This window comes from Zychaea mexicana, assembly GCF_025766255.1.
Source record: "Zychaea mexicana strain RSA 1403 chromosome Unknown BDB00scaffold_68, whole genome shotgun sequence".
Classification (NCBI taxonomy): domain Eukaryota; kingdom Fungi; phylum Mucoromycota; class Mucoromycetes; order Mucorales; family Lichtheimiaceae; genus Zychaea; species Zychaea mexicana.
Window position 1 is genome coordinate 724 of NW_026516731.1, and position 21,088 is coordinate 21,811.

Below are 21,088 nucleotides of genomic sequence, written 5' to 3' on the forward strand. Positions count from 1 at the left end.
AACATTCTCATACGATGTGGGTCATTGCATGGTTAAAAGATTGAAGCACAGTTTTTACAAAAAAAAGTGGAGCTTATAGTACTTACTTAGAGCGACTTAGTACTACTAGTACAATATGTTATCGTAACATTGGAGGAATTGAACCACAACCGGCAGTACATACAGCTGCTGTGTCTCTACGTGTGTATAGTGTATAGTGTCTCATAAAAGGCAAAGGGTGAATGGGTAAGATAATTCTGTTATGAGCCCCAGAATGCGCAATCTCAAACGGAATGCACAAACTTGATAAAACTGATCGAGAAGCCATGATAAATCTAGTAAAGTAGTACGTCATGGAGAAAAATGCATTGTGGGTAGCAAAGTAGAGGAACAAGTAATAATGCGCGTCATGGGCAGAGAAAGCAAGCTGCCATCAGAAGAAGTGTTTTTTCTCTTCTCTTCTTTACTATTTTTCACTCCCTTCTGCTTTTGCAGGTTTTGTTAAGTTTTTCAATAAGGTATGGCTTGCAAATACACTACTTCGTGGTCTTTTCGGAATAACATTGTTCGTAACTTCCATTATAGCCTACTTTATACTAATTACCAAAATCGCTGATTGCAATCTTCTGCCTCTCGGTTCTTCGGTTCTACTTATACAGAACCGGTGCGGTTCCGGCTCGGTTCAGATACGGATCCCTAGGTGGCAGTAAGAGACGCGATTTAACAAAAGACAGAAAAGTTGAGAAAAGAAAATCGAAGGAAGAAGAAAGAAGTGAAAAGAAAAGGGAACAGGGAAAAGGATAAGAGGCATATAGGGAAGTCGATTTTCAACCACACTTTAAATATTATGCTTTCTTTAAAGCATGTGAGCCCAAGCGATTTCTTTTGTGATGGCACAGAACCCTTTACCTTTAAGAATAATCCACTCAAAACGTAGATGTTGCTAGCACTGCTAGGAATTTGCGTGCCATCATCTTAGAGAGCTATATATATATGGAGTTTTGCACTTCCAGCGCTCAAGTTCAGGCTGATCGACACTTCCTTCATCACTATATTGAAATCAGTCTTGACCCGTCAACCCGAGTTCTGACCCGTCAGGTTGAACGAGTCGGGTCGGGTCAGTGTTTTCTTGACCCGCGGGTCAACGGGTCAGACACTTGACCCGACCCGACCCGTCCAATTGCGACCCTAGCAAAAAGTAAATACTGAATATAACGAAATGGTTGACATGCAGTAGAAATTTCTACAGCTTAACATTACTCAATCAATAGATATGGCTATAGATAGTGAGGACGAAACTGAAAATAATACATCTAAACGCAAGAGAAAAAATCAAAGAGAACAGAGAAATATAGAACATAGTAATTCATATGAAATTGAGAAGATTGTAGGACATGTGTATACTGATAATAAGTACATATTTGAGGTTAAGTGGGTTGGATATAGTGTAAAGGATAATAGTTGGTTAACAGTTGATAAGTTTAATTCCCAGGAAATGCTACATGAATATATGGCCACACATGGTATTCAATCCCTAATTAATTTCTTACTTATTTGCTTATTAAAAAATCTCATATTGAAACTGACCGCATCAACCTTTCGTTTACTTGCCCAATTATATTTATGTTTTATGCATTCATTAGTTATACTTGTACTTATATTAGTACCTGTTGATATATTTTTGACGTCAGTTTCTTTTGTTATATCTATATCATCTATTATAGCCTGTTTTATATCCTTATGCTTTTTAAAATATTCTTTTGGCTGTATTTCTTCTACTATTTGCTTGTTTCTCCGTTTATTTTTAATGTGTCTTTTTTTCTTTTTACGTTTTGGTATATTATTTGGTATGTTGCAGTCACTGCTTTTCTCTGATTCAGATGTACTTACATCTATGTATTTATGTTTCTCTATATCTTCTGGTAGGTCTTCCCAATCAGTAGTATCATTTACAGCATCATCACATTTTATATCATTAAACACATCTTCCCAATGCCTACAATCTGCTGATGGTGGTACCTTTACAGTTTACCATCCTCTATTATTTTGTTGAGGTGGTTTATGTTGTTTATTGTTCTGTGTATTATTACTATTATGTTTTTCTTCTTGTTCCTTCATATATTCTTCTGTATCAGCTACTGTAATTCTTGTAGTTCCTCTACTGTTTTATCCATTGGTGTATATTTTTTAATATTATCCTGACCACTATTATGTGCATAACGGATAAATGTATGCTGATCTTGAAATTCGTTTTCGAATTCATCTTTGTATAAGTCCTCATACATATCCATGTTTTCATAATACATGAATTTATTTTAATAATCCTTCACCTTCATTGTGTATGGATTCCATATTATATGACCTTTATGGTTCTTATCAACATAGATAATATATAAACGATTGAGCGTTGGCTCTAACTCATATACTGATTTATTTTTGTATAACATGTGCGGCATATAGTTACTATTCAGTATTATTGGCATATTTTTCTTTTTAGTTATTGACTTTGTGAATTTGCCATTAAGTTTTAACCGCGTTCCTTCTAACATTTGGCTTAAAAATGTTAATTTGAAATCAGAACCTGTTTCTTCATTATACATAAAATCATAATCATCATCCTTATAATCTGACCAATCATTTTCATTATTCATTAGATATGCTCGATGGCCACCTTGTTCTAATACATCAATGCTATATGTCTTACCTACAATCCAGTATTGTGGTATCTTATTTTTACCACCAAACATTGTTTCAATACCAAACATAGACCACATATGTAATTTATTTCCAGGGTTATTTTCCATATCTGCATCATGAAAGTAAGAATTTAAATTTGATTTTACAGTATCATATTTCCATAGCAATTCTGGATATATTTCGGTAGCCTTCCACATATTAAGCTGCTTAGTAATTAATTGATATCTAAGTAACTGTTGGTGCATTTTTCTGGTTTTAATTTCATAATTTGGATCCATATTATAACAAATATAATCTTTTCCTTTCATACAATAGCTAATAGACTTTTGTGGATTACCACCTGGTTTAATATTTGGAGTAACACCATCAATAGTAAAGAATTTACGTGCTGTTTTTGTGTCGAACCGCTCATCCATTTGTATCCATATGTGTACATGTTTCTCATTGGTTTCTGGTGCAATTTCATCACATGCAATTGCCTTTTCAATTCGATAACCAATACGTTCATGTTTTATAAACCATTCCATGATTTGCTCTTTTGTTAAATAGAAGTCCTTACAAATATATGTGAACAGCCCTTTAGTGTTTTGGAATCGGAATTCTTTGCCGCCCTGCGAGGAATCTGTACCAGAGGTGTTACCCTCTAACATTGCATCGGAAAATTGAGGATTTGAGGATTTGAGGAATCTTACATATTCTCGAATTCTTCCAATTATTTTATTGCATGCATTATCTTTAGTTTTTTTATCTACTTTAGCCTGTGTAAGGTCTTTTTCGAGTTCTGACCTCAGTTGTGTGATAAGAGGTTCATACTCAATATGCTGATGGTTTTCAGCAAGGTGTTTTGCTCTTTCAATTAAGAGTGTCAATGTAATTCCTAAAATAGGAACAAATTCAGCCATAATAGCTAAGAATGCGAGAAGGTTGAGTTGGTTCATGTCGATTGTTGAAGTAATAAAAATAAAAAATATAACAAATATACTTTGCTTTATATTCTGTGGTGTTATTTTTATATTAAAAAAAAATTCAATTTTTATTTTTTTCAAAAATTTAAATGTATGCATGCCAAGACATTCATGCATGAATTATTTCAATAAAAATTAATTTGGCTATCCTGGTATATCTTAACTAATAAGTCATCTAGGGTTACTAGATCGCATTAAAATCATCATAACCATAGCCGGTCCCCATCAGATCCTTATTGTCTTTGTATTTTTGTTGAGGGCTGGCTGGAGGCAGATGAATTATAGCCATTTTCGTTTTGATTTTCATCTTCAATTTCGGTTGTTGTTGTAGTCACTGTAGTGGATGATGATGAGCTTTCAGGACTTGTGATACAAGGTGGAACTAAAACTCACTTTTTGTTTTTTTTGCCTAGTGACACCACTTGATTACATCCATCAATAGCTTCCACAGTCTCCATCAAATAAAGACGTGTGCGATACACAAGTTCAATTATAGGAATAAGCTGGGTGGCGCAAACTGTTGGAGCAAGGGGGAACGAGGCTCGTTCGGATTGAGTTATACGGCAAATGGAGCCAGCGGGACAATCCATTATAATCGGCGACATATGTAAACCTGAAACCAATTATTGTTTTTAGTTAATAATTGAAACATGAATGCCGTATACCACGTTTGGTGTATGACACATACCAGAAATGATGAAGGCTCCTGTTTTAATAGAATGGATAATGGAAGGACGTTCATTTATGATAGAGACAAAAAAGTCTTTTAGCATCTTGGGCGCCTTGATGCCACTCTCATATAACTCTTTGGTGCCGTTTTCTCCATCATCTTTTAAACCAACTTCAGTAAAACCAATTTCATAATTCAAATAAAGACACTTCATATCGGGCTGCATGCCAGTAATGTGTCGAGCAGTTGGTTCAATTGACGATAAAGAGCGTTTCCGGTTGTGTCGATCGGATGAAGCTTGTGACTTTCGTTTCCCCCTAATTATAAATAAAGAAAACAATAATGACATTGAATATCCATAACCATCATAGCCATCAAACCACATATATGAAAGCTGAACAAACACGTACGAACGAGCACGGATAGGAGAGGGATCGAAGCATTTTGAAACAAACGGCCAAATTCGATATTCCACGTCGTCCTTCACATAATCATCTTCAAAAAACCTGAAGTGGTAAAGATCAAGAGTTTCTTCAAAGCTCTTTCGAGCCCAGTATAAATCACCCTGGGTTAATGGATCAAATGATTTTGCTGTTATCGTACGGTACAAGTCAGAAAGGGATTTCTATATATTAAATACAGATAGGGCCCATTGTTAACAATCGTTCCATTAAAACACGAGTGATGACAACTGCTAAATATTTACCTTTTTGCTGAATGAATAAATGTATTGATGGAGATTTGCTGGAAGTTTTTGATTGAAATCAATACTTTTTAAATCTTGAATTTCTTGAAGCTCTTGTTCGGTGAAAACATCAACGTAAGACCGGTCGTCAGGATTTAAAATAATAGAATGGACTGGACTAAAGGTCAATTAATGAAGCAATTTTGTCAGTTAAGGGAAAAAAGTAGGCAATAATCCCCCCTCCTTAGAAGACTAAACCATAGCTATAATATATTATACTATATTACATATAATGAATTATTTGTAGTATTATTTTTAATATGTAATAATAGTTATGAAAGAATAAGTTTAGAAAGATTAATTAATCTTAAAATAATATACATAATGTATATAGTAAATAAATACGATCATCCTATAGGCGTCCTACTATTAGTTGTCTAACCAATTATAATCTACTAGCTGTAATATACAGTTGTACCCTGGTTTTTGCAACCGAGGTTTTTCCGAATTTTTTTTGCAAAAAGTGAGGATTTGCAAGTAACGGGGTACACAATTCTGCTTCAAATAAACACTGGATAAGTCATGCTATAAACACTAGCCCATTGTTTATCTGTCAGAGATGATGTACGATACGTTCTGTGGGAATATTCACACAGCTCTAAATGTTACTACTTGCATATATAAGACCGTTCTTTCATTGAAGCTGTCTAGTGGTTTGATAATTATTCTTTTACACATGACAAAATCGTTCCACAAGTTCACATCCGAGCAAGAGGATAGAACGTACGACGAGCACTTGAGCGGGAGAGTCAAGGGTCTGAAAGGCTTGATTAAGTTTTTCAAGGAGAACTACCAAAACGATTCTGTTCCAAACATCTCAAGTTTTTCGCGCTTAATCAAGAGACGACGTGCTGACCCTCTGGCTGGCGACAGATCCGCGTTCAGGATAGCAAAACGCCGTTCCAAAGGGCGATTTGCTGTAAGCTACAGGGTGGATTTACACTTGTTGTTGCAATGTACATTCATCATATATCTAATTCCATACCCTTCTCTTTCACAGGACGTCGAGGATGCCATTTACTACTGGATGTTAGAGTGTGAAAAAAGCAATGTTCCACTCAACTGGTTTGCCATTGCCACCGCTGGTAAAAGGTTCGCAAAAGCACTGGGATATCCTGATGGCGCCTTTAAGGCATCGCATGGCTGGCAGGACCGCTTTAAAAAACGCTATTCTATCGGCGGCTTTAAAATCCATGGAGAATCAGGCTCTACGGATACAGCTGCTATGCAAGAACAACTTCCGTTTATAATCCGCAAAATCCAAGGCTACAATCCTCGCGATGTTTATAACATGGATGAGACTGCATTGTTGTATTGTAACCCGCCTTTGACCACCATTGCCTCAAGACGCATTCAAGGAATCAAGCAAGACAAATCCAGAATGACCGTTGCACTTACCATAAATGCTGACGGCAGTGACTTCCGTGAGCCCGTGTATATTGGAAAAAGTTTGAATCCGACGTGCTTTGGAAAAAACAAAACAGGTATGTTCGAAAAATAGACTAATGTTCAGAATACATGTCCTTTAACCATATCTACGATTCACAATCAAACTATATAGCCGTATCTTATGGATTCAGTCAGTATTTTGCCAACAAAACAGCATGGATGACAAGCAACATCTTTAAGAATTATCTTAGAAGATTCGATAGAGCTATGGGTCACCAAAGGCGACGTATACTTCTCCTTCTAGATAACTTCTCGGGGCATCGCTGCAGTTACACGCCGGAAAACATCGAGCTTGTGTATCTGCCGCCAAATTCCACATCACAAGCGCAACCTTTGGATGCAGGGATTATCAGATCCTTCAAAGCTCACTTTAAGTAAGTATTTATAAGGCACTGAGCAACTGTTCGAGCGTTTAACTAGTGGTAAAAACGATATGTATTAATATATCTAAATTCTATAGCAACTACAAATACCGACGAGTGTATGAGCAAACCATCAGTCTCGATGGTCGTGTTCTGGTGAGCGGCAACAGCCAGTTGTTCAAAGTCTCCATACTGACTGCGATGAAATGGGCGCAACTAGCCTGGACAAAACATGTCAGAGTGGATACTGTGCGCCACTGCTTTATAAAAGCACTCCCTGATGCATTTGACGTGCGAATGGAGCATCCAGTAGCCGATATCGTTAGGGAACAACAGTCGCTTGAAAGTGAGCTTATCAACCATATCCGAGGTATTTATGGCGACGACATTGAAGATACAGAACAAGTTGGCGATTTGGCTGAGCCGGATTACGAGAAACAAGCTGCCCCTGCTTCCATGACCGATGATGAAATCCTCGATCTAGTAAAAGGTGTAGAGATAGAGAAGCAGACTGATACGGTGGACGAAAGCGACGATTCAGCTATTCCAGAGCTAACGTCGAAAGAAAAACAGGTTGCGATTGCAGGAGTTTTGAGCTTTTTGGATGACATCGATTACTACGACTTAAAGAAGTCTTTGCGCAGGATTCAGGAGAGTCTCAGACAGTAATCATTCTCCCGACAATCATCCCTTGATGACTTCTTCAATATGTAGTTGAAAGCTCATTTGAGCAAACATTTTGCTTTTTCTTATGTTTTCATCATTTCTTTTGTGGATTCAACCCAATAAGTGCTATATACGTGTCCCAATTCTACTGGCCATTCAACTACCAGATAGTAATTTTTTATTTTGACAACAAATACATCTTCATATCTACATATTTATCTTGCCGCAACCGTTTCATCTTATTCCTCGATAACACGCAACGGATGCTTCCTTCAGCTGATATTGCAAAAATTGAAGCTGTTTTCACCCCGATAACGTGCAAATCGTATAAACTCATTTGCAAGTTGCAAATTTGCGAAACTACTAAGTTTTTTTTGGATTTTTCAAAAAAAGTTGCAGATATACGAGGAATTGCAAAACCAGGGGTTGCAAAAACCGGGGTACAACTGTAGATAATAAAATTGCTATGATCGGTATAACCATCAGTGGCCGAATTAATTATTGATTTACAATAAAAATAATAAAAATTGAATTTTTTTATTTATCTTGGTAACCTCCCATGAGAAAAAAAAGAGCGATTGTTTAAAGTATATAACAACAAATAAAAATGAACACAACACAACACATTGAACAACTCGATATTGAAATTGAAAATTGATAATAAATGGACTTTTCTTGATAAATCTTAGCCTGAAATGCAATATAGATTTAATCATAGAACAGCTATTAAAGATATGAAGAATAATACAATAAATGATATAAAGGATGTATTACTTAATAGATTTGGATTTATACCTGTATTTTATTTTCTTACAGCTTTATATGGAAATATTGAATATCCAGGGCCATACCGCGAGATTGAAAAAGGACTTGCATTATTATATCATATGGTATCAGGTGTATCAGGAAAGGATATGCATACTGTTATGCCATATGCAACATTTTATGATTTATATAAGCGGTTCTGGATTACTAACTATAATGAATTGAATAAAAAGGTAAAACAAGATCTAGATAGTATGTTCTCATCACCACGTATTCGCATTCTATCAGCAATAATAAACAATCCAGATGGTTTTAAGAATGTTACACTACTTATTGATGGACATGATAGTAAAATAAAGTATTATAAACCAAATGAGTCACATTCACAATTATATTCATATAAATTAAAAGGGCCAGCTGTACGTACACAAGTTATACAGGATATGAATGAAATAATTACACATGTTTCAGTATCTGAAAAATGTGCTATCGGAAATGATGGTACTATGTTTATTAATATGAAACTATATAAAAAAATAAGTGAGGCAGATTGTTTAGGAATGGATGGTGGATATAATTTATTTATACAAAAGTTTAAAGATAATGCGACAGATGCTGGATATAGTTTTTATGATCGTAATTTTTTACATCCCATAAGAAAAGAACCAGGACAAAAGTTAACAATCAATGAGACATACTTTAATAACAAGTTTGGATCATTTCGTTCAGCAATAGAAGCACAGTTTTCTATGTTAGGCTCTAAATTTGAATGATTTAATAATAATCGTGCAGCATTGCAAATATCTGATATAAGATATTATAATATTCAGTTTCGTGTTGCTTGTATTCTTACTAATATATAGCGATTTGTAAATAAGTATAATATAGAGGTACAACCACATCATAAATTATGGTATGGAAAAGACTTTGAATTCCCAAGTAAGAAAAACAAACTTGACTTAGTATTTTTAAATGAGCAAAAAGTAAATACTGAATATAACGAAATGGTTGACATGCAGCAGAAATTTCTACAGCTTAATATTAATCAATAAATAGATATGGCTATAGATAGTGAGGACGAAAGTGAAAATAATACATCTAAACGCAAGAGAAAAAATCAAAGAGAACAGAGAAATATAGAACATAGTAATTCATATGAAATTGAGAAAATTGTAGGACATGTGTATACTGATAATAAGTACATATTTGAGGTTAAGTGGGTTGGATATAGTGTAAAGGATAATAGTTGGTTAACAGTTGATAAGTTTAATTCCCAGGAAATGCTACATGAATATATGGCCACACATGGTATTCAGCTCTAAATTAATTTCTTACTTATTTTTGCTTATTAAAAAATTTTATATTGAAACTGACCGCATCAACCTTTCGTTTACTTGCCCAATTATATTTATGTTTTATGCATTCATTAGTTATACTTGTACTTATATTAGTACCTGTTGATTTATTTTTGACGTCAGTTTCTTTTGTTATATCTATATCATCTATTATAGCCTGTTTTATATCCTTATGCTTTTTAAAATATTCTTTTGGCTGTATTTCTTCTACTATTTGCTTGTTTCTCTGTTTATTTTTAATGTGTCTTTTTTTCTTTTTACGTTTTGGTATATTATTTGGTATGTTGCAGGCACTGCTTTTCTCTGATTCAGATGTACTTACATCTATGTATTTATGTTTCTCTATATCTTCTGGTGGGTCTTCCCAATCAGTAGTATCATTTACAACATCATCACATTTTATATCATTAAACACATCTTCCCAATGCCTACAATCTGCTGATGGTGGTACCTTTACAGTTTACCATCCTCTATTATTTTGTTGAGGTGGTTTATGTTGTTTATTGTTCTGTGTATTATTACTATTATGTTTTTCTTCTTGTTCCTTCATATATTCTTCTGTATCAGCTACTGTAATTCTTGTAGTTCCTCTACTGTTTTATCCATTGGTGTATATTTTTTAATATTATCCTGACCACTATTATGTGCATAACGGATAAATGTATGCTGATCTTGAAATTCGTTTTCGAATTCATCTTTGTATAAGTCCTCATACATATCCATGTTTTCATAATACATGAATTTATTTTAATAATCCTTCACCTTCATTGTGTATGGATTCCATATTATATGACCTTTATGGTTCTTATCAACATAGATAATATATAAACGATTGAGCGTTGGCTCTAACTCATATACTGATTTATTTTTGTATAACATGTGCGGCATATAGTTACTATTCAGTATTATTGGCATATTTTTCTTTTTAGTTATTGACTTTGTGAATTTGCCATTAAGTTTTAACCACGTTCCTTCTAACATTTGGCTTAAAAATGTTAATTTGAAATCAGAACCTGTTTCTTCATTATACATAAAATCATAATCATCATCCTTATAATCTGACCAATCATTTTCATTATTCATTAGATATGCTCGATGGCCACCTTGTTCTAATACATCAATGCTATATGTCTTACCTACAATCCAGTATTGTGGTATCTTATTTTTACCACCAAACATTGTTTCAATACCAAACATAGACCACATATGTAATTTATTTCCAGGGTTATTTTCCATATCTGCATCATGAAAGTAAGAATTTAAATTTGATTTTACAGTATCATATTTCCATAGTAATTCTGGATATATTTCGGTAGCCTTCCGCATATTAAGCTGCTTAGTAATTAATTGATATCCAAGTAACTGTTGGTGCATTTTTCTGGTTTTAATTTCATAATTTGGATCCATATTATAACAAATATAATCTTTTCCTTTCATACAATAGCTAATAGACTTTTGTGGATTACCACCTGGTTTAATATTTGGAGTAACACCATCAATAGTAAAGAATTTACGTGCTGTTTTTGTGTCGAACCGCTCATCCATTTGTATCCATATGTGTACATGTTTCTCATTGGTTTCTGGTGCAATTTCATCACATGCAATTGCCTTTTCAATTCGATAACCAATACGTTCATGTTTTATAAACCATTCCATGATTTGCTCTTTTGTTAAATAGAAGTCCTTACAAATATATGTGAACAGCCCTTTAGTGTTTTGGAATCGGAATTCTTTGCCGCCCTGCGAGGAATCTGCACCAGAGGTGTTACCCTCTAACATTGCATCGGAAAATTGAGGATTTGAGGATTTGAGGAATCTTACATATTCTCGAATTCTTCCAATTATTTTATTGCATGCATTATCTTTAGTTTTTTTATCTACTTTAGCCTGTGTAAGGTCTTTTTCGAGTTCTGACCTCAGTTGTGTGATAAGAGGTTCATACTCAATATGCTGATGGTTTTCAGCAAGGTGTTTTGCTCTTTCAATTAAGAGTGTCAATGTAATTCCTAAAATAGGAACAAATTCAGCCATAATAGCTAAGAATGCGAGAAGGTTGAGTTGGTTCATGTCGATTGTTGAAGTAATAAAAATAAAAAATATAACAAATATACTTTGCTTTATATTCTGTGGTGTTATTTTTATATTAAAAAAAAATTCAATTTTTATTTTTTTCAAAAATTTAAATGTATGCATGCCAAGACATTCATGCATGAATTATTTCAATAAAAATTAATTTGGCTATCCTGGTATATCTTAACTAATAAGTCATCTAGGGTTACTAGATCGCATTAAAATCATCATAACCATAGCCGGTCCCCATCAGATCCTTATTGTCTTTGTATTTTTGTTGAGGGCTGGCTGGAGGCAGATGAATTATAGCCATTTTCGTTTTGATTTTCATCTTCAATTTCGGTTGTTGTTGTAGTCACTGTAGTGGATGATGATGAGCTTTCAGGACTTGTGATACAAGGTGGAACTAAAACTCACTTTTTGTTTTTTTTGCCTAGTGACACCACTTGATTACATCCATCAATAGCTTCCACAGTCTCCATCAAATAAAGACGTGTGCGATACACAAGTTCAATTATAGGAATAAGCTGGGTGGCGCAAACTGTTGGAGCAAGGGGGAACGAGGCTCGTTCGGATTGAGTTATACGGCAAATGGAGCCAGCGGGACAATCCATTATAATCGGCGACATATGTAAACCTGAAACCAATTATTGTTTTTAGTTAATAATTGAAACATGAATGCCGTATACCACGTTTGGTGTATGACACATACCAGAAATGATGAAGGCTCCTGTTTTAATAGAATGGATAATGGAAGGACGTTCATTTATGATAGAGACAAAAAAGTCTTTTAGCATCTTGGGCGCCTTGATGCCACTCTCATATAACTCTTTGGTGCCGTTTTCTCCATCATCTTTTAAACCAACTTCAGTAAAACCAATTTCATAATTCAAATAAAGACACTTCATATCGGGCTGCATGCCAGTAATGTGTCGAGCAGTTGGTTCAATTGACGATAAAGAGCGTTTCCGGTTGTGTCGATCGGATGAAGCTTGTGACTTTCGTTTCCCCCTAATTATAAATAAAAAAACAATAATGACATTGAATATCCATAACCATCATAGCCATCAAACCACATATATGAAAGCTGAACAAACACGTACGAACGAGCACGGATAGGAGAGGGATCGAAGCATTTTGAAACAAATGGCCAAATTCGATATTCCACGTCGTCCTTCACATAATCATCTTCAAAAAACCTGAAGTGGTAAAGATCAAGAGTTTCTTCAAAGCTCTTTCGAGCCCAGTATAAATCACCCTGGGTTAATGGATCAAATGATTTTGCTATTGTCGTACGGTACAAGTCAGAAAGGGATTTCTATATATTAAATACAGATACGGCCCATTGTTAACAATCGTTCCATTAAAACACGAGTGATGACAACTGCTAAAAATTTACCTTTTTGCTGAATAAATAAATGTATTGATGGAGATTTGCTGGAAGTTTTTGATTGAAATCAATACTTTTTAAATCTTGAATTTCTTGAAGCTCTTGTTCGGTGAAAACATCAACGTAAGACCGGTCGTCAGGATTTAAAATAATAGAATGGACTGGACTAAAGGTCAATTAATGAAGCAATTTTGTCAGTTAAGGGAAAAAAGTGGGCAATAATCCCCCCTCCTTAGAAGACTAAACCATAGCTATAATATATTATACTATATTACATATAATGAATTATTTGTAGTATTATTTTTAATATGTAATAATAGTTATGAAAGAATAAGTTTAGAAAGATTAATTAATCTTAAAATAATATACATAATGTATATAGTAAATAAATACGATCATCCTATAGGCGTCCTACTATTAGTTGTCTAACCAATTATAATCTACTAGCTGTAATATAGATAATAAAATTGCTATGATCGGTATAACCATCAGTGGCCGAATTAATTATTAATTTACAATAAAAATAATAAAAATTGAATTTTTTTATTTATATTGGTAACCTCCCACGAGAAAAAAAAGAGCGATTGTTTAAAGTATATAACAACAAATAAAAATGAACACAACACAACACATTGAACAACTCGATATTGAAATTGAAAATTGATAATAAATGGACTTTTCTTGATAAATCTTGGCCTGAAATGCAACATAGATTTAATCATAGAACAGCTATTAAAGATATGAAGAATAATACAATAAATGATATAAAGGATGTATTACTTAATAGATTTGGATTTATACCTATATTTTATTTTCTTACAGCTTTATATGGAAATATTGAATATCCAGGGCCATACCGCGAGATTGAAAAAGGACTTGCATTATTATATCATATAGTATCAGGTGTATCAGGAAAGGATATGCATACTGTTATGCCATATGCAACATTTTATGATTTATATAAGCGGTTCTGGATTACTAACTATAATGAATTGAATAAAAAGGTAAAACAAGATCTAGATAGTATGTTCTCATCACCACGTATTCGCATTCTATCAACAATAATAAACAATCCAGATGGTTTTAAGAATGTTACACTACTTATTGATGGACATAATAGTAAAATAAAGTATTATAAACCAAATGAGTCACATTCACAATTATATTCATATAAATTAAAAGGGCTAGCTGTACGTACACAAGTTATACAGGATATGAATGAAATAATTACACATGTTTCAGTATCTGAAAAATGTGCTATCGGAAATGATGGTACTATGTTTATTAATATGAAACTATATAAAAAAATAAGTGAGGCAGATTGTTTAGGAATGGATGGTGGATATAATTTATTTATACAAAAGTTTAAAGATAATGCGACAGATGCTGGATATAGTTTTATGATCGTAATTTTTTACATCCCATAAGAAAAGAACCAGGACAAAAGTTAACAATCAATGAGACATACTTTAATAACAAGTTTGGATCATTTCGTTCAGCAATAGAAGCACAGTTCTCTATGTTAGGCTCTAAATTTGAACGATTTAATAATAATCGTGCAGCATTGCAAATAACTGATATAAGATATTATAATATTCAGTTTCGTGTTGCTTGTATTCTTACTAATATATGGCGATTTGTAAATAAGTATAATATAGAGGTACAACCACATCATAAATTATGGTATGGAAAAGATTTTGAATTCCCAAGTAAGAAAAGCAAACTTGACTTGATATTTTCAAATGAGCAAAAAGTAAATACTGAATATAACGAAATGGTTGACATGCAGCAGAAATTTCTACAGCTTAACATTACTCAATCAATAGATATGGCTATAGATAGTGAGGACGAAACTGAAAATAATACATCTAAACGCAAGAGAAAAAATCAAAGAGAACAGAGAAATATAGAACATAGTAATTCATATGAAATTGAGAAAATTGTAGGACATGTGTATACTGATAATAAGTACATATTTGAGGTTAAGTGGGTTGGATATAGTGTAAAGGATAATAGTTGGTTAACAGTTGATAAGTTTAATTCCCAGGAAATGCTACATGAATATATGGCCACACATGGTATTCAGCTCTAAATTAATTTCTTACTTATTTGCTTATTGAAAAATCTTATATTGAAACTGACCGCATCAACCTTTCGTTTACTTGCCCAATTATATTTATGTTTTATGCATTCATTAGTTATACTTGTACTTATATTAGTACCTGTTGATTTATTTTTGACGTCAGTTTGTTTTGTTATATCTATATCATCTATTATAGCCTGTTTAATATCCTTATGCTTTTTAAAATATACTTTTGGCTGTATCTCTTCTACTATTTGCTTGTTTCTCCGTTTATTTTTAATGTGTTTTTTTTTCTTTTTACGTTTTGGTATATTATTTGGTATGTTGCAGTCACTGCTTTTCTCTGATTCAGATGTACTTACATCTATGTATTTATGTTTCTCTATATCTTCTGGTGGGTCTTCCCAATCAGTAGTATCATTTACAACATCATCACATTTTATATCATTAAACACATCTTCCCAATGCCTACAATCTGCTGATAGTGGTACCTTTACAGTTGACTATCCTCTATTATTTTGTTGAGGTGGTTTATGTTGTTTATTGTTCTGTGTATTATTACTATTATGTTTTTCTTCTTGTTCCTTCATATATTCTTCTGTATCAGCTAATTCTTGTAGTTCCTCTACTGTTTTATCCATTGGTGTATATTTTTTAATATCATCCTGACCACTATTATGTGCATAACAGATAAATGTATGCTGATCTTGAAATTCGTTTCGAATTCATCTTTGTATAAGTCCTCATACATATCTAGGGGTCGCAATTGGACGGGTCGGGTCGGGTCAAGGGTCTGACCCGTTGACCCACGGGTCAAGAAAACACTGACCCGACCCGACCCGTTCAACTCGACGGGTCAAAACTCGGGTTGACGGGTCAAGACTGATTTCAATGTAGTGATGAAGGAAGTGTCGATCAGCCTGAACTTGAGCGCTGGAAGTGCAAAACTCCATATATATATAGCTCTCTAAGATGATGGCACGCAAATTCCTAGCAGTGCTAGCAACATCTACGTTTTGAGTAATTATTCTTAAAGGTAAAGGGTTCTGTGCCATTACAAAAGAAATCGCTTGGGCTCACATGCTTTAAAGAAAGCATAATATTTAAAGTGTGGTTGAAAATCGACTTCCCTATATGCCCCTTATCCTTTTCCCTTTTCCCTTTTCTTTTCACTTCTTTCTTCTTCCTTCGATTTTCTTTTCTCAATTCCGTTTCTGTCTTTTGTTAAATCGCGTCTCTTACTGCCACCCTCTATTGTATATTCTTATTGCACTATTGCTACTTCTTTACTCCTATCATATATATTGCTTATAGCTTACTTATCCCATACTGTTGAATATAAAGTATAATCCCACAATAAAAAGAATTAAGTACGTTTTATGCTATAGTTCTATAGCAGACATATTGACAACTAATTATGTTTCCCAACAAGAAGATTGACTACTTAGATATAGGTACCTCATACATATTATATGTATACACAGGTCACGACGGGTCAACGGGTCGGGTCAATGGTTGGACGGGTCGACCCGCGGGTCAGAAAAGCATCAACACGACCCGTTGACCCGTCCTCAACCCGTGGGTTGGTTTTGACCCGCGGGTCAGATTGCGACCCCTATACATATCCATGTTTTCATAATACATGAATTTATTTTCATAATCCTTCACCTTCATTGTGTATGGATTCCATATTATATGACCTTTACGGTTCTTATCAACATGATTAATATATAAACGATTGAGCGTTGGCTCTAACTCATATACTGATTTGTTTTTGTATAACATGTGCGGCATATAGTTACTATTCAGTATTATTGGCATATTTTTCTTTTTAGTTATTGACTTTGTGAATTTGCCATTAAGTTTTAACCATGTTCCTTCTAACATTTGGTTTAAAAATGTTAATTTGAAATCAGAACCTGTTTCTTCATTATACATAAAATCATAATCATCATCCTTATAATCTGATCAATCATTTTCTTTATTTATTAGATATGCTTGATGACCACCTTGTTCTAATACATCAGTGTTATATATCTTACCTACATTTGATGGACCTACAATCCCGTATTGTGGTATCTTATTTTTGCTACCAAACATTGTTTCAATACCAAACATATACCACATATGTAATTTATTTCCAGGGTTATTTTCCATATCTGCATCATGAAAGTAAGAATTTAAATTTGATTTTACAGTATCATATTTCCATAGCAATTCTGGATATATTTCGGTAGCCTTCCACATATTAAGCTGCTTAGTAATTAATTGATATCCAAGTAACTGTTGGTGTATTTTTCTGGTTTTAATTTCATAATTTAGATCCATATTATAACAAATATAATCTTTTCCTTTCATACAATAGCTAATAGACTTTTGTGGATTACCACCTGGTTTAATATTTAGAGTAACACCATCAATAGTAAAGAATTTATGTGCTGTTTTTGTGTCGAACCGCTCATCCATTTGTATCCATATGTGTACATGTTTCTCATTGGTTTCTGGTGCAATTTCATCACATGCAATTGCCTTTTCAATTCGATAACCAATACGTTCATGTTTTATAAACCATTCCATGATTTGCTCTTTTGTTAAATAGAAGTCCTTACAAATATATGTGAACAGCCCTTTAGTGTTTTGGAATCGGAATTCTTTGCCGCCCTGCGAGGAATCTGCACCAGAGGTGTTACCCTCTAACATTGCATCGGAAAATTGAGGATTTGAGGATTTGAGGAATCTTACATATTCTCGAATTCTTCCAATTATTTTATTGCATGCATTATCTTTAGTTTTTTTATCTACTTTAGCCTGTGTAAGGTCTTTTTCGAGTTCTGACCTCAGTTGTGTGATAAGAGGTTCATACTCAATATGCTGATGGTTTTCAGCAAGGTGTTTTGCTCTTTCAATTAAGAGTGTCAATGTAATTCCTAAAATAGGAACAAATTCAGCCATAATAGCTAAGAATGCGAGAAGGTTGAGTTGGTTCATGTCGATTGTTGAAGTAATAAAAATAAAAAATATAACAAATATACTTTGCTTTATATTCTGTGGTGTTATTTTTATATTAAAAAAAAATTCAATTTTTATTTTTTTCAAAAATTTAAATGTATGCATGCCAAGACATTCATGCATGAATTATTTCAATAAAAATTAATTTGGCTATCCTGGTATATCTTAGCTAATAAGTCATCTAGGGTTACTAGATCGCATTAAAATCATCATAACCATAGCCGGTCCCCATCAGATCCTTATTGTCTTTGTATTTTTGTTGAGGGCTGGCTGGAGGCAGATGAATTATAGCCATTTTCGTTTTGATTTTCATCTTCAATTTCGGTTGTTGTTGTAGTCACTGTAGTGGATGATGATGAGCTTTCAGGACTTGTGATACAAGGTGGAACTAAAACTCACTTTTTGTTTTTTTTGCCTAGTGACACCACTTGATTACATCCATCAATAGCTTCCACAGTCTCCATCAAATAAAGACGTGTGCGATACACAAGTTCAATTATAGGAATAAGCTGGGTGGCACAAACTGTTGGAGCAAGGGGGAACGAGGCTCGTTCGGATTGAGTTATACAGCAAATGGAGCCAGCGGGACAATCCATTATAATCGGCGACATATGTAAACCTGAAACCAATTATTGTTTTTAGTTAATAATTGAAACATGAATGCCGTATACCACGTTTGGTGTATAACACATACCAGAAATGATGAAGGCTCCTGTTTTAATAGAATGGATAATGGAAGGACGTTCATTTATGATAGAGACAAAAAAGTCTTTTAGCATCTTGGGCGCCTTGATGCCACTCTCATATAACTCTTTGGTGCCGTTTTCTCCATCATCTTTTAAACCAACTTCAGTAAAACCAATTTCATAATTCAAATAAAGACACTTCATATCGGGCTGCATGCCAGTAATGTGTCGAGCAGTTGGTTCAATTGACGATAAAGAGCGTTTCCGGTTGTGTCGATCGGATGAAGCTTGTGACTTTCGTTTCCCCCTAATTATAAATAAAAAAACAATAATGACATTGAATATCCATAACCATCATAGCCATCAAACCACATATATGAAAGCTGAACAAACACGTACGAACGAGCACGGATAGGAGAGGGATCGAAGCATTTTGAAACAAATGGCCAAATTCGATATTCCACGTCGTCCTTCACATAATCATCTTCAAAAAACCTGAAGTGGTAAAGATCAAGAGTTTCTTCAAAGCTCTTTCGAGCCCAGTATAAATCACCCTGGGTTAATGGATCAAATGATTTTGCTATTGTCGTACGGTACAAGTCAGAAAGGGATTTCTATATATTAAATACAGATACGGCCCATTGTTAACAATCGTTCCATTAAAACACGAGTGATGACAACTGCTAAAAATTTACCTTTTTGCTGAATAAATAAATGTATTGATGGAGATTTGCTGGAAGTTTTTGATTGAAATCAATACTTTTTAAATCTTGAATTTCTTGAAGCTCTTGTTCGGTGAAAACATCAACGTAAGACCGGTCGTCAGGATTTAAAATAATAGAATGGACTGGACTAAAGGTCAATTAATGAAGCAATTTTGTCAGTTAAGGGAAAAAAGTGGGCAATAATCCCCCCTCCTTAGAAGACTAAACCATAACTATAATATATTATACTATATTACATATAATGAATTATTTGTAGTATTATTTTTAATATGTAATAATAGTTATGAAAGAATAAGTTTAGAAAGATTAATTAATCTTAAAATAATATACATAATGTATATAGTAAATAAATATGATCATCCTATAGATAATTATCATTATTTTTTTTTGTTTTTTAATTTTTTTATTTTTTTTGATTTGATTACGTAAGCATGCATACTTTTCCTCCAAAAATTGAATTTTCCTATTATTAAAAAGGATGTGTTTCAAATATATTATCCCAAAATGGAAATTGAAATTGAAATATTTGATGAGTATGCAAATAAAAATAATGAAGAGATAATAAAATATAAAAAGGAATTAAAAAATGAAATTAATAAATTAATATTAGAAGAATGGAGTTTTTTAACTCAGGATTGGAAAAAAACAAAGAATTTATATAAACATCGAACAGAATTAAAAAATGTTAAAGAAATTCAAGATATTAAAAGAGAATTATTAGATAAATTAGGTTATACAAGTGTATTTTTCTTCTTAACTATTTTAAATATAAATAAAGAATATCCTGGTCCATTTTTAGAAATAGAAAAAGGTTTACTTTTACTATATCAATTAGTTTCAGGATTTACCTCAAAAAATATAACAAAATATGTTCCTCACACTACCTTTTACTCCTTTTATAAAGAGTTTTGGATAACAAATTATGAAAAATTAAATAAGTTTGTAGATTATTGTATGTTAAATATGTTTAGTAATATAATAATAAGATTATTATCATTAATTAGAAATCCTAAGCATTTTAAAAATATAACCATGATGTTAGATGGTCATGACTCATCTATTGAATATGATAAGCCAGATATAGGAAAATTAAAAAGATGGAGCTATAAATTAAAAAGTTCAGGTATTAGAACTCAAGTATTAATAGATATAAATGAAATGGTTTTAAACTTATCTGAAAGTAAATTATGTGGTATAAGTAGTGATGGTGGTATGTTTTTAAATATGAAATTATATAATAAAATAAAATTATATAATAAAATAAAAGAAGAAGATTGTGTTGCTTTAGATGGAGGATATATACTATTTATAAAACAATTTGAAGATTTCTGTAAAAATAAAAATATAAAATTAGATGATAAAAATTTTTTCTATCCAATTAGAAAAGAAACTGGAATTGAATTAAAAGCTCAAGATGAACACTATAACAAGGTGTTTGGCAGCTTTAGAAGCATAGTAGAGAATCAATTTAA

At 33.1% G+C, this 21,088-nt stretch overlaps 3 protein-coding genes across 3 annotated transcripts; 1 reads left to right on the forward strand and 2 right to left on the reverse strand.

Moving 5' to 3' along the window:
- Positions 1-387: 387 nt before the first annotated feature.
- Positions 388-742, forward strand: BDB00DRAFT_836612 (uncharacterized protein; the record flags this gene model as incomplete). Its single annotated transcript, XM_053124499.1, is given in 2 exon segments — positions 388-419; positions 430-742. Coding segments are annotated over 2 exon segments (292 nt in total), but the record flags the coding sequence as incomplete, so codon positions are not given.
- A 3,132-nt stretch (positions 743-3,874) lies between these two features.
- BDB00DRAFT_875080 (uncharacterized protein) lies at positions 3,875-5,580 on the reverse strand (the record flags this gene model as incomplete). The annotated part of the gene is made up of 6 exons (XM_053127295.1): positions 3,875-3,975; positions 4,072-4,254; positions 4,330-4,628; positions 4,722-4,936; positions 5,018-5,174; positions 5,567-5,580. The coding sequence occupies 6 exons, from the start codon at positions 5,578-5,580 to the stop codon at positions 3,875-3,877; spliced, it is 969 nt and encodes a 322-aa protein (XP_052976884.1).
- Positions 5,581-11,980: 6,400 nt separating this feature from the next.
- BDB00DRAFT_875082 (uncharacterized protein) lies at positions 11,981-13,995 on the reverse strand (the record flags this gene model as incomplete). Its single annotated transcript, XM_053127296.1, has 6 exons — positions 11,981-12,081; positions 12,178-12,360; positions 12,436-12,734; positions 12,827-13,041; positions 13,123-13,279; positions 13,934-13,995. 6 exons carry the CDS (start codon positions 13,993-13,995, stop codon positions 11,981-11,983), a joined length of 1,017 nt encoding a protein of 338 aa, XP_052976885.1.
- Between the last annotated feature and the right edge of the window lie 7,093 nt (positions 13,996-21,088).